Source organism: Aphelocoma coerulescens, chromosome 8, assembly GCF_041296385.1.
Source record: "Aphelocoma coerulescens isolate FSJ_1873_10779 chromosome 8, UR_Acoe_1.0, whole genome shotgun sequence".
Lineage (NCBI taxonomy): Eukaryota > Metazoa > Chordata > Aves > Passeriformes > Corvidae > Aphelocoma > Aphelocoma coerulescens.
In genome coordinates, this window is record NC_091022.1 from 32,248,876 (window position 1) to 32,266,695 (window position 17,820).

Genomic DNA, 17,820 nt, shown 5'->3' on the forward strand with positions numbered 1-17,820 from the left:
CTCTGGCACTGGGAAGCCATTCCCTGTGTCCTGTCCCTCCATGCCTTGTCCCCAGTCCCTCTGCAGCTCTCCTGGAGCCCCTTCAGGCCCTGCCAGGGGCTCTGAGCTCTCCTGGAGCCTCCTCTTGCTTTTCATCCACCAGTGCTCCCACATCCTTCTCAGCAGTCCCATAAACCTCCACATTCCCATTTTAACCCATTTTTTCCCCAAAAGTAAAATAATTCCTCCTTCACTGTGACAGGGAAATGAAACAAAGCCTGCTGTAAGGAATGAGGTAAAGTTTGGTGCATCCAGCAGTGGAAATAAAACCCAGGAGTTTTGTAGGAAGAGGAGCTGAAGTTTCAGGGTTTTATTATCAAAGTTCTGTAAAACATTTTCCGAAACTGTACATCGACATGGCACAGACTGTCGGCTACTTTTGTCTCTTTACCTGCACAAAAGTAAAAGCTCTGGAGCTGCTGGAACTAAGGAACAGCTTTGGGTAACTACTCTGCAAATACCATGGGATCACCGAGTGCGGGAGGGAGGGAACGGCCGGGACAGGAACACAAATTCATCTGTTTGTACAACTTGAGATCAAGTAAAAAGTACATTATCAATGGACTTGCTTTAAAAACAGACCAAGGTCATTTTAAAATGCACTCCCTGCTGCAGCGGGTGAGCTCCTGAGCCCCCAGCCCTGGGTGAAGCTGCTCCCCAACCTCCCTCACCGGACATGGGCAGGATTCCCCTTCCCGAGGTCAGCCCGTTCCAGCTCACCCCGGACGGAGCGGAAGGGCCACGGTGGAGAGAGAGCCCTCAGGAATGTTGGGGCACTGAACCCCGGGCCAAGCCAACCAAAACCCACTGGGAAACCAAACCCAACCACGCCCAGCATGTGGCTTAAAACCAGACCTAAAGCCAAGAGCGTGAAGAGCTGGTGCGATCCAAGGCCAATTCCAGAGTGTCCGGGAGGCCCCCGGCAGCCCCTCGGTGGCTGCAGGACAGGGGGGCTGTGCCACACTCCTGGGGCATTCCCACAGGACAGGGGGGCTGTGCCACACTCCCCACACTCCTGGGGCATTCCCACAGGACAGGGGGGCTGTGCCACACTCCCCACACTCCTGGGGCATTCCCACACTGCTGTGGCAGGACAGGGGGGTTGTGCCATGCTCCCGGGGCATTCCCACACTGCTGGGCGCTGCTGGCTCAGCCCAGGACACTCCGGAGGGAGGGAAGCAGGGAGGGAGGAACGGAGGAAGGGGTGGCCCAGCCTGTGCTGGGGGAGGGACGTGCGGCCTGGCCTGGCCCCAGCGGGTCCCTGGAGCAGGGGGTCCCTGTCTCAAGCTTTGGGTGTGAGTTAGTATTGGGATGGACAGACCATGGAGAGCTCGGAGCTGGATACATCTAGGTTGAGGATTAACAAGTACAGCATAAAGGATCACACTGTGGAGGGGCTGTGGGCGGGCTCAGTCGCTCATGTCCATGTCCTCCTCGTGGTGGTCGTCCCCGTTCACCTTGGACTCCCTGCCCGGATCCCCACTGCCCTTCTCGGCTCCGGGCTCCTTCCCTTTGGGAGAGGGAGCATCCGCCACCTTCTTCTCCTCCTTCTTCTCCTTCTCGCTGTCGTAGCCCTGTTCCTCCTCATCGTAGTCCCTTGTGACCTGCTTTGCCAGGGAAAGGGACACGTTAGCACCTCCCCGTGGGACAGGGCGGGGGGGGATGTGGGGCAGGGCTGGGAGCAGCTCCAGGGGTTTCTGGAACATACTTTCACATCCTTGTCACTCTCGGATTTCCGGTCTCGATCCTTCTCCTTGTCTTTGCTCTTCTTTTTCTTGCTCGTTGACCGCTCCCGCTCGTCTCTGCTCCTCTCCTTGTCTTTATCCTTCTTCTTTTCCTTTTTATGCCTATGAGGAGCAGCAGGGAGAGCATGAAGCCCAGCACCACCACCCCGTTCCATGGCTGGAACTGTGTCCAGAGTGTTTGTGTACCCACAGCTCACTACAAACCCAAGGGAAAATGGCAGAGTGCAAGTAGGGAACAGCCTCTGCTTTCAGGAAATTGCCCAAATCCCAGTTTCTCAGCTCTGGCTCAAGCACACCATCAGAAAGCCAAGGCTGAGAAATGCTGTGGCAAACAGAACCATGGGATCTCCTGAGCTGAAGGGCCCACAGGCATCACGGAGTCCAAATCCTGGACAGTAAGAGCAGCGAGGCTCCACTGTTTTCCAGAGGAGCACCTTGAGCTCCCCATCCTGGGATAGGCTCACAGAATGCCCAGGCCACCCAAAATCAGTTGATTCCTACTGTGCAGAGCCAAAGGGACTGGGAACTGTGCCATGTCCTACTCCAACCACCCCGAGAACACCTGACCCTTGGAGCTCCCAGCCAACCCCAGAGCAGCTCCGTGAAAGCAGCAGAGATCCCCCCCAGACAGAATCCCCTGGGAGCTCCCCTGTAGGTCACAGTTTGGGAGTTTCCCACCCAGGCACCGTTTTTTCCAGCCCAGTGTTTCCCTGACCTTCTGGGTGACGGGGACCGGGACATTTTCCGTTTGGGAGACCTGGGCTTTTTCGGGGACCGTGTCCCGCTCCGGCTCCGCCTGCGCCGCCGTTCTCTGCAGGGAGGGACAGCAGCTTTGGAAATCAGTGCTTATTTCTTTAAAGCTACAAATGCATCCCCAACTCCAACCCCAGCCCTACTCACAGGGTACTAGAGAGCTGTTAAAACTGCAAGTTAAATTTGGAAGTTTTTTTAAAAAAAAGGGAACCCTTTTGCCTGGATTTATTCCCTGAATCAGGAAGAGTGAAAGGCAGTGAACATCCAACTCGACACAGAGCAAGGAGAAACTGTTCTAAGCCCAAAGAATTTACCTCAAACACTGCAGGAAAATTAAAGTATCTTACAGACACAGGTGGTACAAGTGCTGTTGTGCCTGTACCAGATACATCCACATTGGAATCATGATCCAATGGGAGCCAGGCCTCGTTTGGGTTGGAAGGGATCTCAAAGCCCAGCTCCTCCCACCCTGTCCCCTGCAGGGACACCTTCCACAGACTGGCTGCTCTATCAAAGACCATTTTTTTCTGTTTAATATTAAAGTGGATCAAAACCCTGCTGGGAACAGAGACCAAGGAAAATCCCATTTCTGTACCTGCTTGTGCTTCTGGATCTTCTGGTTGTGCTGTAGCTTTTGGGGGGAGTTTTAGAACGTTTCTTTTCTTTCTCTTCCTTCTTCTTATCCCTTTTAGTAGAAAAGAGATTAAGTCATTTTCAAACCATCCAACAGCACTTCCTAATCTGCTGTACAGGGAAAGGAACGGGAAGCTGGGAAGGACAGGGGGGGCTCCCCAGGCTGAGCCCCCCAGGAGCTCCATTTCCTTCCCTGGACATGCTCCAGCCCCTCCACGTCCTCCCTGGACTGGTGCCCAGAGCTGGAGGCAGCCCTGGAGGGGCCCAGCAGTGCCAGCACAGGGGACAATCCCTGCCCTGCTCAGGACTGGATTCCCTGGAGCCAGTACCTGGTTTTGGATGTGCTCCGAGACCTCCTGCTCCTCTCTCTGGAATGAGATCTCCTTCTCCTCGGACTTTTGGATCGCCTCCTGCTTCTGGATTTGGAATGGGACCTTCTCCTTGATCGGCTCCTGGAGCGTCTGCCAGGGACACACCAACACGGGAGTCACAGGAAGGACACTGTGAGAGGTTCCCAGCCCAGCTGCTCGGGGCGAAGGAAACCCCAGAAACGCAGCACCAGCCTCCATCCACAGCTCTCCCTGCTCCCCTTGCCCTGCACAGGGGCTCTGGTGATACCAAAATGTCAACAGATCTTTAGAGCACTAAATCAAACCCAAGTGTCCCTTCCAAGAATGATTTTTGCAGGAATTGTTCCAGCTGTGGGAGGGGTTTTCAAGGAACTGCTCAGTCACCTGTGTCTGGATGAGGAAGGTGTCCTCCTCCTCCTCGAGCGCGACCTCGACCTTGAATGTCTTCGTTTCTCATCTTTTTTGTCTGAAAAAGGAAAAGCAGAAGCAAAACCAATGGTTTTTTAGTATTCATAAGGATTTTCTAAAGGAAAGGACCTGGAGCTTCATGTTAACAGATATAAATCAACCTGATTTTGCCATTTGAAATCAAGGCTCATCCATCTATCGTTCTCTTCACAAGACGACAGAACCAACAGACAGGGACAAGTTTGTGACATCAAGTAACAGCTTTATGCAAAACTGGAGAAGTCAAAATTCAGAAAAAACCTTCATCTGAGTCACTGAAAAGCTGATGGCTGCAGGGCAATGGAAAACCCTGTGAAAATCCCAGAATGTGCTGTTTTGTGAGGGGCTGAAGAAGCTCTCAAATGGTTATTTTGAATTTTCCACAAAAGAGCCTCAAGCAAAGCAAGAACAAGAGCAGGAGCTCTGCTCTTTCCTAGAAATCATCAGGAGGCTGCAAAACTGATGAATATTCTGTCTTTTCAGGGTTCAAGTTTCTGCCTCTCAGATTTGGTGGCTCTGACATTTGTGGGAGCTGCTGGAGCTTGTTCTAAAATCCAACCTGTTGAAGGAAGCTCCAAAAAGAGAATCATTTACAAACTTGTCCAGATCAGGAATGAAGATAAAGGAAAGCATCCCTGAGAAGCATCAGCAGGGTGCCAAGTGGTGAGGCCAGGAAATCCATGTTCCCTTGGAACCTGAGACAGCAGCAGGAACTTCCCTCAGGGAAGCTTGGGCGTTTTACAGCCTTCAAAACAGTGAATTTTGGGAAAAACAATGGATTAATTCCGGCCCATTTCTGCAGGACACATGGAGCATCCACTGCAGGATGATTAAAAACCTAAGAAATGGATTCCCTGCAGACCACAGGCACTAAGGCAGTACTCTGCAGACCATCAGCTTTTATCACATGCTGTATCCAAGCTCCATCCTGGCTGGAATGGCTCATTCCAGGCTGGAATTACCTGGCTCTATAGCAGCAGAAATTAAGGACTGTGCTTCTCGGACTCTCTTCATGGCCTCTTCTATTTCTTTACTGGAGGTATCTGATTTCAGACTGGGGGACACAAGACCTGCAGCCACATGGTTCAACCTGGTCAACACAAAATTCCAGAAATTCAGGCCTGAGGAATGCAAGGGATGCAGGTCTGCATTGTCAGACTGAGCCAGTTCAGAGGATCAGGGAATCCCGGAATGGTTTGGGTTTGGAGGGACATTAAAGCCCATCTCATCCCACCCCCAGCCATGGGCAGGGACACCTTCCCTAGCCCAGGGCGCTCCAAGGCCCTTCCAAGCTGGCATCAGCTCCAGCAGGAGAGGGATTGGGCACTGAATCCCCACGGATATTCCCCAGCAGTGCAATACAAGTGTCTGGGAACACTGGTGCTTACTTTGGATCCACTGTGCTCATCAGTTTTAGGAGCTGATCTGCTGCAAGAGACTGTGAGGGAAAAAACAAAGTTAAAACCAGGCTGGGAGACGTGTGAGCTCAAGAGAACTTTCCTGGGAATGCCCCCTCCCAGCTGAAGTTTTCCCAGCTGGAAAACCAGACCAGAACACCCCCAGCAAGGAGGAAAGGCCACGCTGGGCTGGTGTGGCTGGGGCTGGGTGTGAACATCCCACTGCAGGGGGCTCAGGGGCTTTAACTTCCACAGCAGCCAAACCCAGCCCTGCCCTGGAGAGAATCAGGAATAAAACCACAAACAGATAAAAAGCCCTTCTGGGATGTGTTTGTATGGATAATTATGTGTTAGTAACTCTGGGCACAGTTCCTTCTGTTACTGCAAGAGAACAGAGCTCTCTCTAAGCTGTCTGTCCACTGAAGGCCTCAAGGCCAACTTATAAACATCTAAAAATTCCAGGAAAAATCTATTTTACAGCTCTTAGGAGAATCCAGATATTATGATGATCAGTCACTTCCTGTACCAGTGAGGCAGTAATAAGAAAATGTTTAATCCTCACTCATTTTTTTTACAATGAACCCAAAGTTTCATTTTTGAAATGGCTGTTAAAATCTGCTGCTTTAATGTACAAAAATCCTCCACCACCCCAAATTTACATTTTTCTAATTTGCCTTTAAATTTTTTAATTTCCATTTGTTATTTAATTTTCACCATCATTTGCTTGTTCTTCCCCATGGAATACAAAAAAAAAAGAAATTTAATTATGGCATTAGCAATGCATTAAATTATTGCTACTTCTTGTTGCTGTAAAACAGCATTTTGTTCTTACCTCAATATTTTATTTATAAATATATAGAATGTTCAATATATTGATATATTTTTATTGATATAAATATACTCAATTGCCTATTACTCAGTACTTAAAAGCCTTTTTTATTCAGCTTCACAACCTAATAAAGTTTCCTCACATTTTTGACACCTGCAAAATTAACAAGTCAAACTACTTTTTGCTTGAAGAACAAGGCAGGTTCATGGCCTGATAATGACACATATTTGAAATATTTCATTGCTATTCCCAAATTATTCCTTGGCCCCTGCCAACATCTAATTTGATATTCAAGGGGATTTTCCTTTTCCCAAGCAGAAACCAATCCCTGGAGTTGCCAGGCAGTGGCTGTGAAGTGATACAAATGAAAGCCACTCTTAAAGCAGGAAAGGGAGGGACAATGAAGGGTGTTTTGGAATGAGAACGTACCTGGGAGTTCAGGTTTGCTCCAGGAAGCCCAAGAGCAGCAAGGGCAGGGTCGAGAGCAGGAGCTCCTAAAGCAGCTAAAGGGACAGCACCAATCTGTGACAGAGACAGAGGTTAGTGACAAAAACCAGTCAGTGTGTCAGCATTTCCCTCTGCAGCCCAGGGGGCAGCGAAAACAAAGGTGAAGGAGTAAAGCATTCCAGCAAGTTGAAGGGATAGTTTAAAAGTAAGTTACTTTTCAGTGTTGAAACGGAAATTCATTGTAAGTTTCTGAGGAAACCACCTCATTTCTAATTCAGTTTAGGGTTGAGATGGCCATGGTTTATGTTAAAAGGCAATTTAACAATATTGCATCCCTGCAAATGTCTCAAATTTGGTTAAAAAGCTACTGGCAGAGCAGAAGGCTCCCCAAAGCAGCTCATTTTGGGCCATTTCAAGTGAGATCATCGAGACAGACACCAAAACCCAAGACACACTTCCAAAATGTGCTTGAAAACCTGACTGCAGCACATTCCCCTAAAATGGATGTGTTAAACACATCCCACCATGGAGGGGCTGGGAGCAGCCTGGGGTTCAGAGACACAACTGAAATTAAGGTGGCTCAAGAACCATTCCCAGAATTTACATGCAGAGTTTTTAGTGAATGAGATCTTTTGGGTTGTTTTTGGCTCTTCCAACCTCTTCCCTGGGTTTCAAAGGTTAAACTTAGGCTCTTCCCTCCTGAGCAGCTCCATGGCCAGGGGGGTCCTTCAGCTAAGCATGAGCTGAAGTAGCTTTGAGAAGTGCAGAATTAATGAGGCTTTATTATGATTAGTTTGCCTCTTGCCCTTTGATTCTGTGCCCTGCCAAGAGCTGTGACTCCAGCTTCTCCCACAATGTGCAATTCTCACTGTTCATCTTCCACATGAATTCCCGTGGGTTCACATAACCAGGCTCCAATTTTGCCCTCAGCTGGAGGATTAATGAAGGGAATCTCACAGCGTGGCAGCTCCTTGGACTCGAGGAATTTAAAATCTGTGAGATCTCTACTGCTTGTCACATCTGCGAAGTACAGTGGGTGAGAGGGATGGAAGGACAAACAAACAGGGCCCTGAGATACCAGGAAACAAGGGAATAGGGAAATAAGGATATCCCATCTAACAACTTGTCACTACTGCGCCCCGATTCACATCGGAGCTGTCCCAATCCATCAGGGTTGATAAAATGCTCTAGGAACTGCCATTAGCACATCAGTCCTGAAAGAAACAGCAGCAATTAAGTGGGAATGCAGCAGAACCCACCCAGTGTTTGCCCAGCCTACCTGAGAGAGAGGGTTGGGAGTGGGCAGCAGGCCACCCCCGGGCAGCAGCCCTGCCACGGCATTAGCTGGTGCCAAGAGAGACAAAGCCTTAGTCTCATCAGGAATGACTCCTGCAGGGAAACAGCCTGGCATTAGAGTGCATCCCAGCCCAGAGGCACCAAATACACAAATACACCCAGCAAAGTCTCCCTGATACACCACCTGAGTTTGTTGAAAGTACTTATGCTGGCTAAAATACAAAGCTTGATGGCTATTAATATTTAGCATTAACTTTTTTTGTCAGAATGCAACTTCAATGGGTGACAATTTGACTGTTCCTTTTTCTCTACAAAAGGTTAAGTTTCTAGAGCAAAAAAATAGCACAATACACACTACTTTGTTGTTAACACTGCCAAGGTTTCATCACCTGTACTCGATTTTTAAGTCATGAACCAAACGTAAGCAAGCACAGTCGGTTCTCCAGGGGTGAGAGTGCTCTCAACTTTCAAAAGCTGTTTTATGAACAACGACTCGTGTCGGCTGCTTCACTACAAAGCACACAGAAAAATCAAGATACACAAGACAAAAAAAGTTGGATTTAGGGGTTAATAATATGGTACAGTTCACTATGTTTTCTTTTACACCTACCATACAAATTTTGGCAAACTTAAAGAGAAGGGATGGGTGTTTTTGGTAGGGCTTTTGCTGACGTGTCACATGGAATGCGGTCCCTGCGGCTCTCCGGGAATGCTGGGGGTGTGTCTGTGGCTGGGATACACACAGGGATGCTGGCACATTCCTTACCTGTGCAGTAAAATGCATTTGTTCCAATATGTGCCAGCTTAGAGTACCAACAATGCTGCTGCCACCTGCCGTGGCAGAGGGGACTTGTGGCCCAAAGTCTTGCAGCCAGCTAAGACCAGGGGTTATTTCACTGCCTGCTCTGCACACAGAGTGCTCAGGGCCCTACTACAAACAATTGTGGAGGGAGTTTTACTCTATCCAACAGCAAAAGCCCTATACAGATGGATTAATTTGTTAATGTGCCCAAGCCCCCAAAATGAGAGTTCAATAAAACAATTTTACTATATATTTGCAAATACCAGTAGTGTTTCTGTAATACATATTAAGAAACTGCATCTCATCATAAAACATACAATATGTACAGGGCACTTAAGAGAAACTGGATAAGCTGCAGAAGAAAACTGTTGGGTGGTATTTTCAGCAGGGCCTGGTATATAGTTCAGGCTGAACCAGGGAAAAGAACTGTAAAACACAACAACAAAAAAGAAAAACCACTGTTAAATAAAGGTAATGGTTCCTCCCACCTATACTGAGAAGTGCCGATAATCTACACAAATGTACAATACACAGCACTGATATCTGGCTCGTGGCACTGAGCTGGCAGCACTTTAGATACCCAAAGTTATGGAGGGACAGGGGAAAAAGGTCATGGAGGCAAAGGGCAGGAATGCATAAATATATCAACATACCTACAGAGAGATTATGGGGTCATTTGGCATGCAAAATTATGTCTCAAGAGGATATTTATCAATTACAGCTAAACATTTCAAATCAGTGCAACTACAACATTTCTGGCATCTAAATACAAATCCTCAGACTTAGCTCGAGACACCTCATAGAAGATCTGCATCCATTAAAAAAAAAATTCATGCATCTGATCCTCTAATTGTTTCTTTAAAAAGTATTTAAATAAACTACAATTTTAAAAAAGCAATGAGGCCCCTCACCAGTTAATTTTCATGCTTCAAGAGCTTTTTTTACTGCTGCTTTGTTAGAACCATGAAATACTGCATGAATGTGTAGAAATGAAAGAAAAAGAAACAGACAAAAGAAACAAACATTAACCAAAGAACCTAAACACCCCCCCCAGCCATCTTTAACCTTAAGAGATCCTTCCAAATCTAGGAATTAGCCCAGAGAAAATGACAAATACTAAACCTTACCGTAGCCTTTGTGTATAGTTCTATAACACAAAGCAACAGCCAACACCAAAGTGTCTGTGTGAGCTAAAACTTGGGACAGGGGGGGAATTATTGCACTAAACAGATAATAAACATTTGCTTTAGTGACAGGCAATAATCACACAGGTTCATTAGCACAGCAGAAATCAGAGAGGAGGGCCCCATTCAGCACATGCCTGGCTTTAAGCACATCAGCAGTGGCACTGTGGGTTGGGGAAATGCTGCTTCTTGTTCAGTTGGGACCCTGGCAGGCTGAATTTCTGGGGAAAACTGTACTCCAGCACAGGGACAGAAGTATGGGATTATCAACCCAGGGGCAATACTTTGTTGGCTGAACATCTCTCTAGTGATGTGCCAAGGACATTAAATTCTGAACTGTTAAACAACACGAGGTACAGCCCAGGAGTGACTCCTTAACAGGCCCAGTAAAATATTCTACTTTAATAATTTGATTTTCTGAAGCAAAGCTGCTGGGCGGGTTTCTCTGTGTGCCAGATTTATCCACAGTGGACAAAGTCAGACTGACAAAGAGAAAAGGGGGTTTATCCTTGTAGGAAGAGTTAAACACTGGCATTATTCCCATGGGCCTTGGAGAATATTGCAGCACCATCCCACTGGACTGTTGCTGTGTTTAATACCCACATAGGGACAAGAAGCCTTTCAGCTCTGCTATTCTCAAGTAGTGGCAGCAGGAGCAGTAACTCCATTACAGAAGGGGTTCTGAACCCTCAGGAAGCAGCAGGGCTCAATCAGAGGCCACACTGCACATTCCTACACTCCAGGAATTAAGCTGGGCATCTTTTAAGTTTAAGTTTCGTATCTTTTAAACTTAAGGAATACAAAGATAAGATAAGACAGCTCCCCAGGCCTCAAGAGACAGCTCCAGTGTGACAGATTACAGGTGTGAACCCAGGCCATGTACCAAACTTAGCACTGTAGTATGACTTAATCTGCAAGATTTTATTAAATTCAACCTTTCCCAGAAGAAAATCAAGAAATGCACAAGTACAATGGAAATCAGTTACTTCTAAAGCAAGTCTAGAAGAGTTTAATAAGACTTCTGTAAGAAGAGGTGTCTTCTCAGCACTTTGCTTTTAAGGTAAGTTCCAAAAACCCTGCTCATTGCCTTTCAAATTACTGTAACACCCTAAAATGTAAAAATAAAAAGAAGAAGAGAAAATGTAGTTAACAAGTGGTTACACCAGGAAAACACTTGGGGACTTGAGTGCTTGCTGGCCTTTAGTTAATGGCTAGAATCCCCTGTAGCTGCAGAGGACCCACTGTTTTTCAGTCATCTGGAAGGGCTTTGCATTTGCCTTCTCCACTACAAAAATCACACACACAAATAACAGAGAGAAGAGTTTATTATTTAGTGAAATTCTATTAAATATATCAAGGATGAACAAGAAAACTTGGAATTAAAAACTAGGACCAGTGCCCATGTGGCACCTCTTGGAAGTTGTCACTTTTGAATTAAACCATAATTATTCAAACCCTTGGTATACTGGACTCCACAAGGAGAGTGAGGGCCTTTTTTGGGGCTGTTCCCAAATAAATGCAGTGGCAGCATATCCCAAAGGAATGTTAATTCCTCTCCCATGCACTCTTGGGGAGGGAGAAACCATTCTCATGAAGAGAGTGAAAGTGGCACACAATTATTAAGGTAAAATTTCCTTAAAATATTGACCTGTTTGCATTACAGTCTGTTTGGGAAAATGTCTCCTTGAGACTGACACAGAGCAAAATTTGCATAGAATTCTGCCTAAAATGTTATTATTCTACACTTTAAGACACACAAAACTTTCCACTTTGGTGTCACTATGTAAATAAACGGATCAAATCCAGGGGCCAAAGGCAATATACCAAGGGTTTCAGAATGGCAGTCTCTGACGTGTTTGACATTGGACTACTGTCAACTTTTGTGCACTAGACAGGAATCAACCACCACCCAAGGGTGGCCCCATAGAACATCAAACAAGTTACAAACCTTCAGCATAGGGAACGACTATGAGGGCTCTGTCAACGAACACAGTGTTTGTCAGGTGCTGGGCCACCACGGCCGAGTCGGGGTCGTGGAACTTTACAAAGCACACGCGCGACGACACCGGCAAGGGGGAGTCACTGCAAGAGACAGAGGCACCACTCAGGGACAGCAGGAAACCACACAGACCAACCCCAACATGACACCATTTGTTGCATTGCCTCACTTGCAGCTGCACATCAGCTCTGTTACCACTTGCAACTGAGCATTAGTTCTGTGATGAGCTATAAACCCATGAGTGGCCACCCAAATGCAAGTTCCTCCCTGGCTGGGAGGAAAACTTGGTCGAAATAAAAAGTTACCAATTCTGTTATCAGTTAAACCCTGTCGTTTCACACTCCCTGCTTTAGGCCCCAAATTACTTATTAAGGTAAATTGTGAAATGAAGAGGGTGATGATTACAGGATCTTTGTGACTCGTGACAAGGGCACGTAGGGGCAGGACGTGGGGTGATGGCTTTAACCTGACAGAGGGCAGGGATAGATGGGATATTGGGAAGGAAATCCTGGCTCTGAGGGTGCTGAGGCCCTGGAATAGAATTGCCAGAGAAGCTGTGGATCCCTGAAGTGTCCAAGGCCAAGCTGGACAGGGCTTGGGGCACCCAGGGATGGTGGAAGGTGTCCCTGGCCATGGCAGGGATGGCACTGGATGGGCTCTAAGGTCCCTCCCAATCCAAACCAGTCTGGGATTCTGTTTTATTTATCAACCCAATCCCATACCAGCTTTTAGACTAAACTTCACCATGCTCCCACATCCTGAGGAATGCCCAGTGCTGAGCTCCTGCCTGTCCCTCAGCAGGAAAGAACAAACCTAAGGAAATTCCAGGATCTCAGGCAGGGAACACTCCAGCTCACTTCACTGTTCCATAGAGAAAAGCGAGCACAGCAAACACAGACCTCTCCACAAAGTAGGTCTGTGCTTATTCCCAGCTCAAAACAAGTGTCTGTCAACCTACAAATCCAAAACTGAGAAGTTTTGAGTCACTTCAAAGAAAAACCAACCCAGAAATACCTACTTCCTACAGCAGGAAAGAACTGTAGAAATACAGCTGTGACTTCCCTAAAACCAAACCAAACCAAGAAACCAGAGCCAGTCAACCCAGGCAAGGTCCAGAATGGGTTTCAAGAGGTCCCATGTCCTGAAAATGGGGCAGATTTTGCTTTAATTGGATGTACAAAGTGAAAGACAGGAAGAAAAATGGTTCTGCAGACAGAACTGTGGGACAGATAAGTTAAAAGCTGCCTCCAGAAGGCCCGGGACAGGGAGTGGAAGAAGCAGCAAGTCCTAAACCCTTGTTCCTATGCCAGGCCAGAAGTCCAGATCAGCCTGGGAAGCTCTGAAAACATTCACTGATCCTGACAAAAATCTGCTTTTCCTACCTGGATTCCCAGCCACAACTCCAAAACATCCAACTTCAAAGGCATCCCAGCAGCAGAGCAGTTTGATCTGGGCTGCTGAGGCTGATCAAGCCTTTCAGCACTGGGGGTTGTCAGAATTCAGGGAACAACTCCGACACAACCAGACAGGTCCAGGGTCTATTTTTGGCACTGCAAATGCCAAATGCTCCCTCACCTTCAGCCCCACTGAGCCAAACACACACAACTGCCCCCAGTGTCTGTCAGACCACACTTTAATAACCTTACATTTAATCTGATGTGGAAAACTAAATTGGAGGCAGCACATTGCAGCTTCTGAAGCATTAAAATTAGAAACAGCCACTTGCTCCCACAGCTTGAAAACGGAATAAATTGGGAAGTAACTGCAGTGATAAATGAGAAAAAAAAATCGAAACTGTTGGCTCTCTTGTGCCCAGGAATCCACAGCAGCTTGCCAAAATTGTGCCTTTTTTAGCCCATAAGTAAGAACTAATAATAAGAAATAACAAGAAATAAAACAGAATAAAAATATAATCCCAAAGAAGCATGAAGGTGTTTAACAAAATCACGGTAAAATTGTAAAGAAAAGTAAATCAAGGGGTGATTGCACAGCTGAAGGAGTTACTGATATAAATGGTATAAAAATGACACAATTCATTACATAAATGCAGCCCAGGATTTTCAAGCATTTTTAATATGTCAGTGATACCAAAGGAATGTGAACCAGATCTTATTTACTCTTCAGCAGATCCTGTTTACAGCCAGGAGTGCCACTGGGAATGCTTTGGGATAGCTGAGCTTTTTCTCAAAGTAATGAGCCTAAAATAACAACTGAAAATGTGTTAGGCAATGCTTCTGCAGCCTGACATTTAATTTACATCTGTGTACTGCACTTTTAAATTTTCCAGTCACTCTCAAATCCAAGCTGAGTGAAATTCATCAAGAACTGGATGTTCTCAACAGTTCCCAAAAAAAGCCAGCATCCATCATTATTCTAATTCACCCAAGACTGAAACATTCAGGAATTGTCTCTCAGCCACTGGAATGCTGGGACACACAAGGATTTCCTGGGGTTGGAATATAGGAGACTCAGAAATCCATTCCCTCCACTTTTCAGTTTGGATGGAGTTTTCTGGAATACCATAAAGGTGAGAATCAGGCAATGGAGTCAGGGAAAAGCAGGAGGAGGATGAGGAGGAGGAGGAGGAGGAAAATTGGAAGAAGTCCCAGAGCTGGTTGTGCATTAAAGATGCAGCATGAAGCTGAGGCGTACAATAAATGGGAAACAGGGGATTAAATAAACTGGGAAAAGGAGGTGGATGAGGGCAGAGAGGAAAACCAGGAATTCAGAGGAGCTCAGGAAGTGATCTGCAAGTGCAGGAGAATAAGGAAGTTCTGCAGCAGAGTGACACAGATCAAATGAGGGGGTGGAGCAACGGAAATGGGATTGCTTCCTCAAATACTACAGGCAAGGGACAATCCCAGCAGGATCCAGGATAGCAAGGAATCCAGATTATGGGGAGAATTCACAGATTATAATTTATATCCTGTACCCCTCCAAAAATGGATGAACACCATGGGCAGGGAAAAGTCAGGAGCTGGAATGCAAAGGAGAAGGAACAGAAAAAGAATGTGTCACCACTGGGAAAGGTTCCCCTCTTTGGGGTGAAGTGGAACTGGGGACCCTGAAGTGACCCACAGCAGATTCCCATCAGCCCAGGGAAAACCCAGAGCAGGCGAGTGCCAGGGCCCTCTGTACACAAGGGAAAGGACACCAGGGCACCGAAGTAATCTCTGAACAGATTAGTTAATGTGTATCTAAAGCTACAAAGTTTCAGAGACACAAATCACCTCCAACAGCCCCCCTGAAAAACGAGACAAAGCGTTCCAACAAAGAGCAGCCCAGGAAATGACTACACCCGTCACAGGTGAGCTCCTGCCGTGCCAGTTATCCCAGATGGGAACAAGGAAACTCCATCTGGAGCTGTCCCTGCATTCCAGTTCCATACACGGCCACATTCTATTTATTTCCAGGCTCCAGTTCCAACCTAAAATTGCCCAAATCCAACCCAAAGTAGTTGCAAGAACACCACTGATCACATTTCTGGATGTGCAGGATGGCTGGGTTTTCCTGGCTTGTGCTAGCAGTGACTGAAGCCTCAATGAGGAAAAACAAATGCTTTGTGACAGTTTTTTCCCCTAAAATAAAAAATCCAATTTTGGGTATTATAAATAATTAATTATGTTCTTGCTTGATAAATCTTCATCACGGCAGAAGGAACACCTTTAACTTATATAATGAAGGTGCAAAACACCAACATATAACGACACCAGGCTCTGTAAATCAATCAAACTGGCACAACCATCACCACTGCTAACACCCAGGTTTTATATTGCATCAGAAAGGATTCTGAAAGCATTTAGTTACACTAGAGTTTAACTGTTTGTAAAGACATGAAAATTGACTTATTTCTTTTTTTTTCGTTTGTGGCTATTTACAAATTGCCGAGGTATCTGATACTTTATTTTCAGTTATACACACACTTTAACTGTGCATTATTTGTTCTAATTTGCACGGAATTCCTTGCAAGATGCGCAACTCAGAAATGCACTTGTCTGATAGCTGTTACCTTCCTGTTTAGCACAGATTTATTTGCAAGAAACACAAATATTAAAAGCGCATTTTTTGTAAATTAGTGCTTAGCTACTCTAGCACAAAATTCTTTGTATCAAATGCATTTATACGTATCTAGAACTTTTAGTCCTATGGAGGTGACGCAGAGACTCAGTGGACACAACCCTGGACAAACAACTCCTGGAAACAAACGTGAATTTCACAGGAGCCGCACGTGTCACCCCACGCCCTACATCAATGCCCGCAGTCCCGTGACCGAGCAGAGCCGCGCTGGGAACACCAACTCCCGGGGCGCGCAGCGACAGCCGCCGGGCGGGATCCCGGCCGCGGGGGCGGGCGGGAGGCGGCGCTGGGCCGCGGGCAGGGCGCGGGGGGGCGGAGGGACGGAGGGGGGAGGCGGCGGGGCCCGCACTCACTCGGGGGGGAAGAGGCGCAGCTCCTCGATCTTGCCCAGGAAGCCGAAGAGGGTCCGCATCTGCTCCGAGCTGGCGCTGGGCGAGACGTTGGTGACCTGGATCACGTCGGTGCCGCTGCTGGAGGCCATCGCGCCGCCGCCCGCTCCGCCGGTGCTGCAGCAGACACAGCGGGGGCGGGGAGCGGGTGAGGCGCGGGCGGTGCGGTTCGGGTCGCTCCCCCCGGCCCGCTTCGCCGCCCCCGCTCCGCCGCCCCCGGCCCGGCCCGGCCCGGCCCCGCCGGCCCCGCGCGCGCCGCCTCACCAGCCTGCCCGGGCCGCAGTATCCCACAGTGCACCGCGCCGCGCCTGCGCGCGCACCCACGGCACGCGGCCCCGCGCGTGCGCCCCGCGGCCGGGCACGCACGGGGAGAGGGACGGCCGCGCGCGGGGGCGGCGCGTGCGCAGGAGGGGCGGGAAAGCGCGGGACGGGGGCGCTGAGGGAGCGCTGAGGGGCCCTTCATTGCCCCGCTCTTTTCTCCTCCTCCCTCACCATTTCACAGACCAGACTCTCACAAATTACACTGTCCAAGCAGTACAGCACTGGGGTGGGAAGCTCTGAGGGAGCGCTGAGGGGCCCTTCATTGCCCCGCTCTTTTCTCCTCCTCCCTCACCATTTCACAGACCAAACTCTCACAAATTACACTGCCCAAGCAGTACAGCACTGGGGTGGGAAGCTCTGAGGGAGCTCTGAGGGGCTCTTCATGGCCCCACTCTTTTCTCCTCCTCTCTCACAATTTCACAAACTAAACTCTCACAAATTACACTGTCCAAGCAGTACAGCACTGGGGTGGGAAGCTCTGAGGGAGCGCTGAGGGGCCCTTCATGGCCCCGCTCCTTTCTCCTCCTCCCTCACCATTTCACAGACCAGACTCTCACAAATTACACTGCCCAAGCAGTACAGCACTGGGGTGGGAATTTCTCTCTAATGTTATACGAGAAAAAAAATAGTGTTTGCAGTTAAGGGAGTAAAAATCACGCTATTTCCTGATGAGCTTGTTGTTTTTTTGTTAACGTGCTTCCCTGTAAACGTTCCTGAATGTAAACAGAACAAGCCTGCCTTATTAATCAAGCTGAAATTCTACCGCATCTGACTCATAACGTAGGAGACACTCACTGTCCTCCCTTACTAAATATTACAGCATTTCCACTTCTGAAATATCACAGGTGACATATCTCGTACTGAATTGCCGAAAACATATTTCAATTCCAAATTTGAATTTGACAGCAATGTTCCACGTGGAATTTACGTTCATTTCCAGGAGCACATGAAATTGAATGCGATGAAACCAACAAGTGTTTTTACCAAGGGCCCTGAAGCACAGAGCACTCACCCTCTTGAGTCCATAAAAGCCATTTTTAAGCACCACTGCTTTTTTTACTAATCGGTTGAAATACCCAGTATTTTCTGGGTGTTTCTGCCTCCCCTGAGAG

The 17,820-nt window shown here is 47.6% G+C and overlaps 1 protein-coding gene across 5 annotated transcripts; it reads right to left on the bottom strand.

The window, feature by feature from the left end:
* Positions 1-334: 334 nt before the first annotated feature.
* Positions 335-16,717, bottom strand: SRSF11 (serine and arginine rich splicing factor 11). 5 transcript variants are annotated; one of them, XM_069023684.1, is made up of 13 exons: positions 16,652-16,717; positions 16,352-16,504; positions 11,871-12,004; positions 7,920-8,029; positions 6,623-6,715; positions 5,356-5,405; positions 4,930-5,057; positions 3,905-3,986; positions 3,500-3,631; positions 3,133-3,222; positions 2,500-2,595; positions 1,748-1,886; positions 335-1,643 (listed from the first exon to the last, which is right to left on the bottom strand). In XM_069023684.1, exons 2-13 carry the CDS (start codon positions 16,477-16,479, stop codon positions 1,449-1,451), a joined length of 1,377 nt encoding a protein of 458 aa, XP_068879785.1. In that variant the 5' UTR covers positions 16,480-16,504; positions 16,652-16,717; the 3' UTR covers positions 335-1,448. The 5 variants fall into 5 exon arrangements, with proteins under 5 accessions (XP_068879785.1, XP_068879784.1, XP_068879788.1 ...); XM_069023683.1 differs by having other exon boundaries at positions 335-1,646; XM_069023687.1 differs by lacking the exons at positions 11,871-12,004; positions 16,352-16,504; positions 16,652-16,717 and adding an exon at positions 9,650-11,864 and having other exon boundaries at positions 335-1,646; positions 7,920-9,164.
* Positions 16,718-17,820: the final 1,103 nt, after the last annotated feature.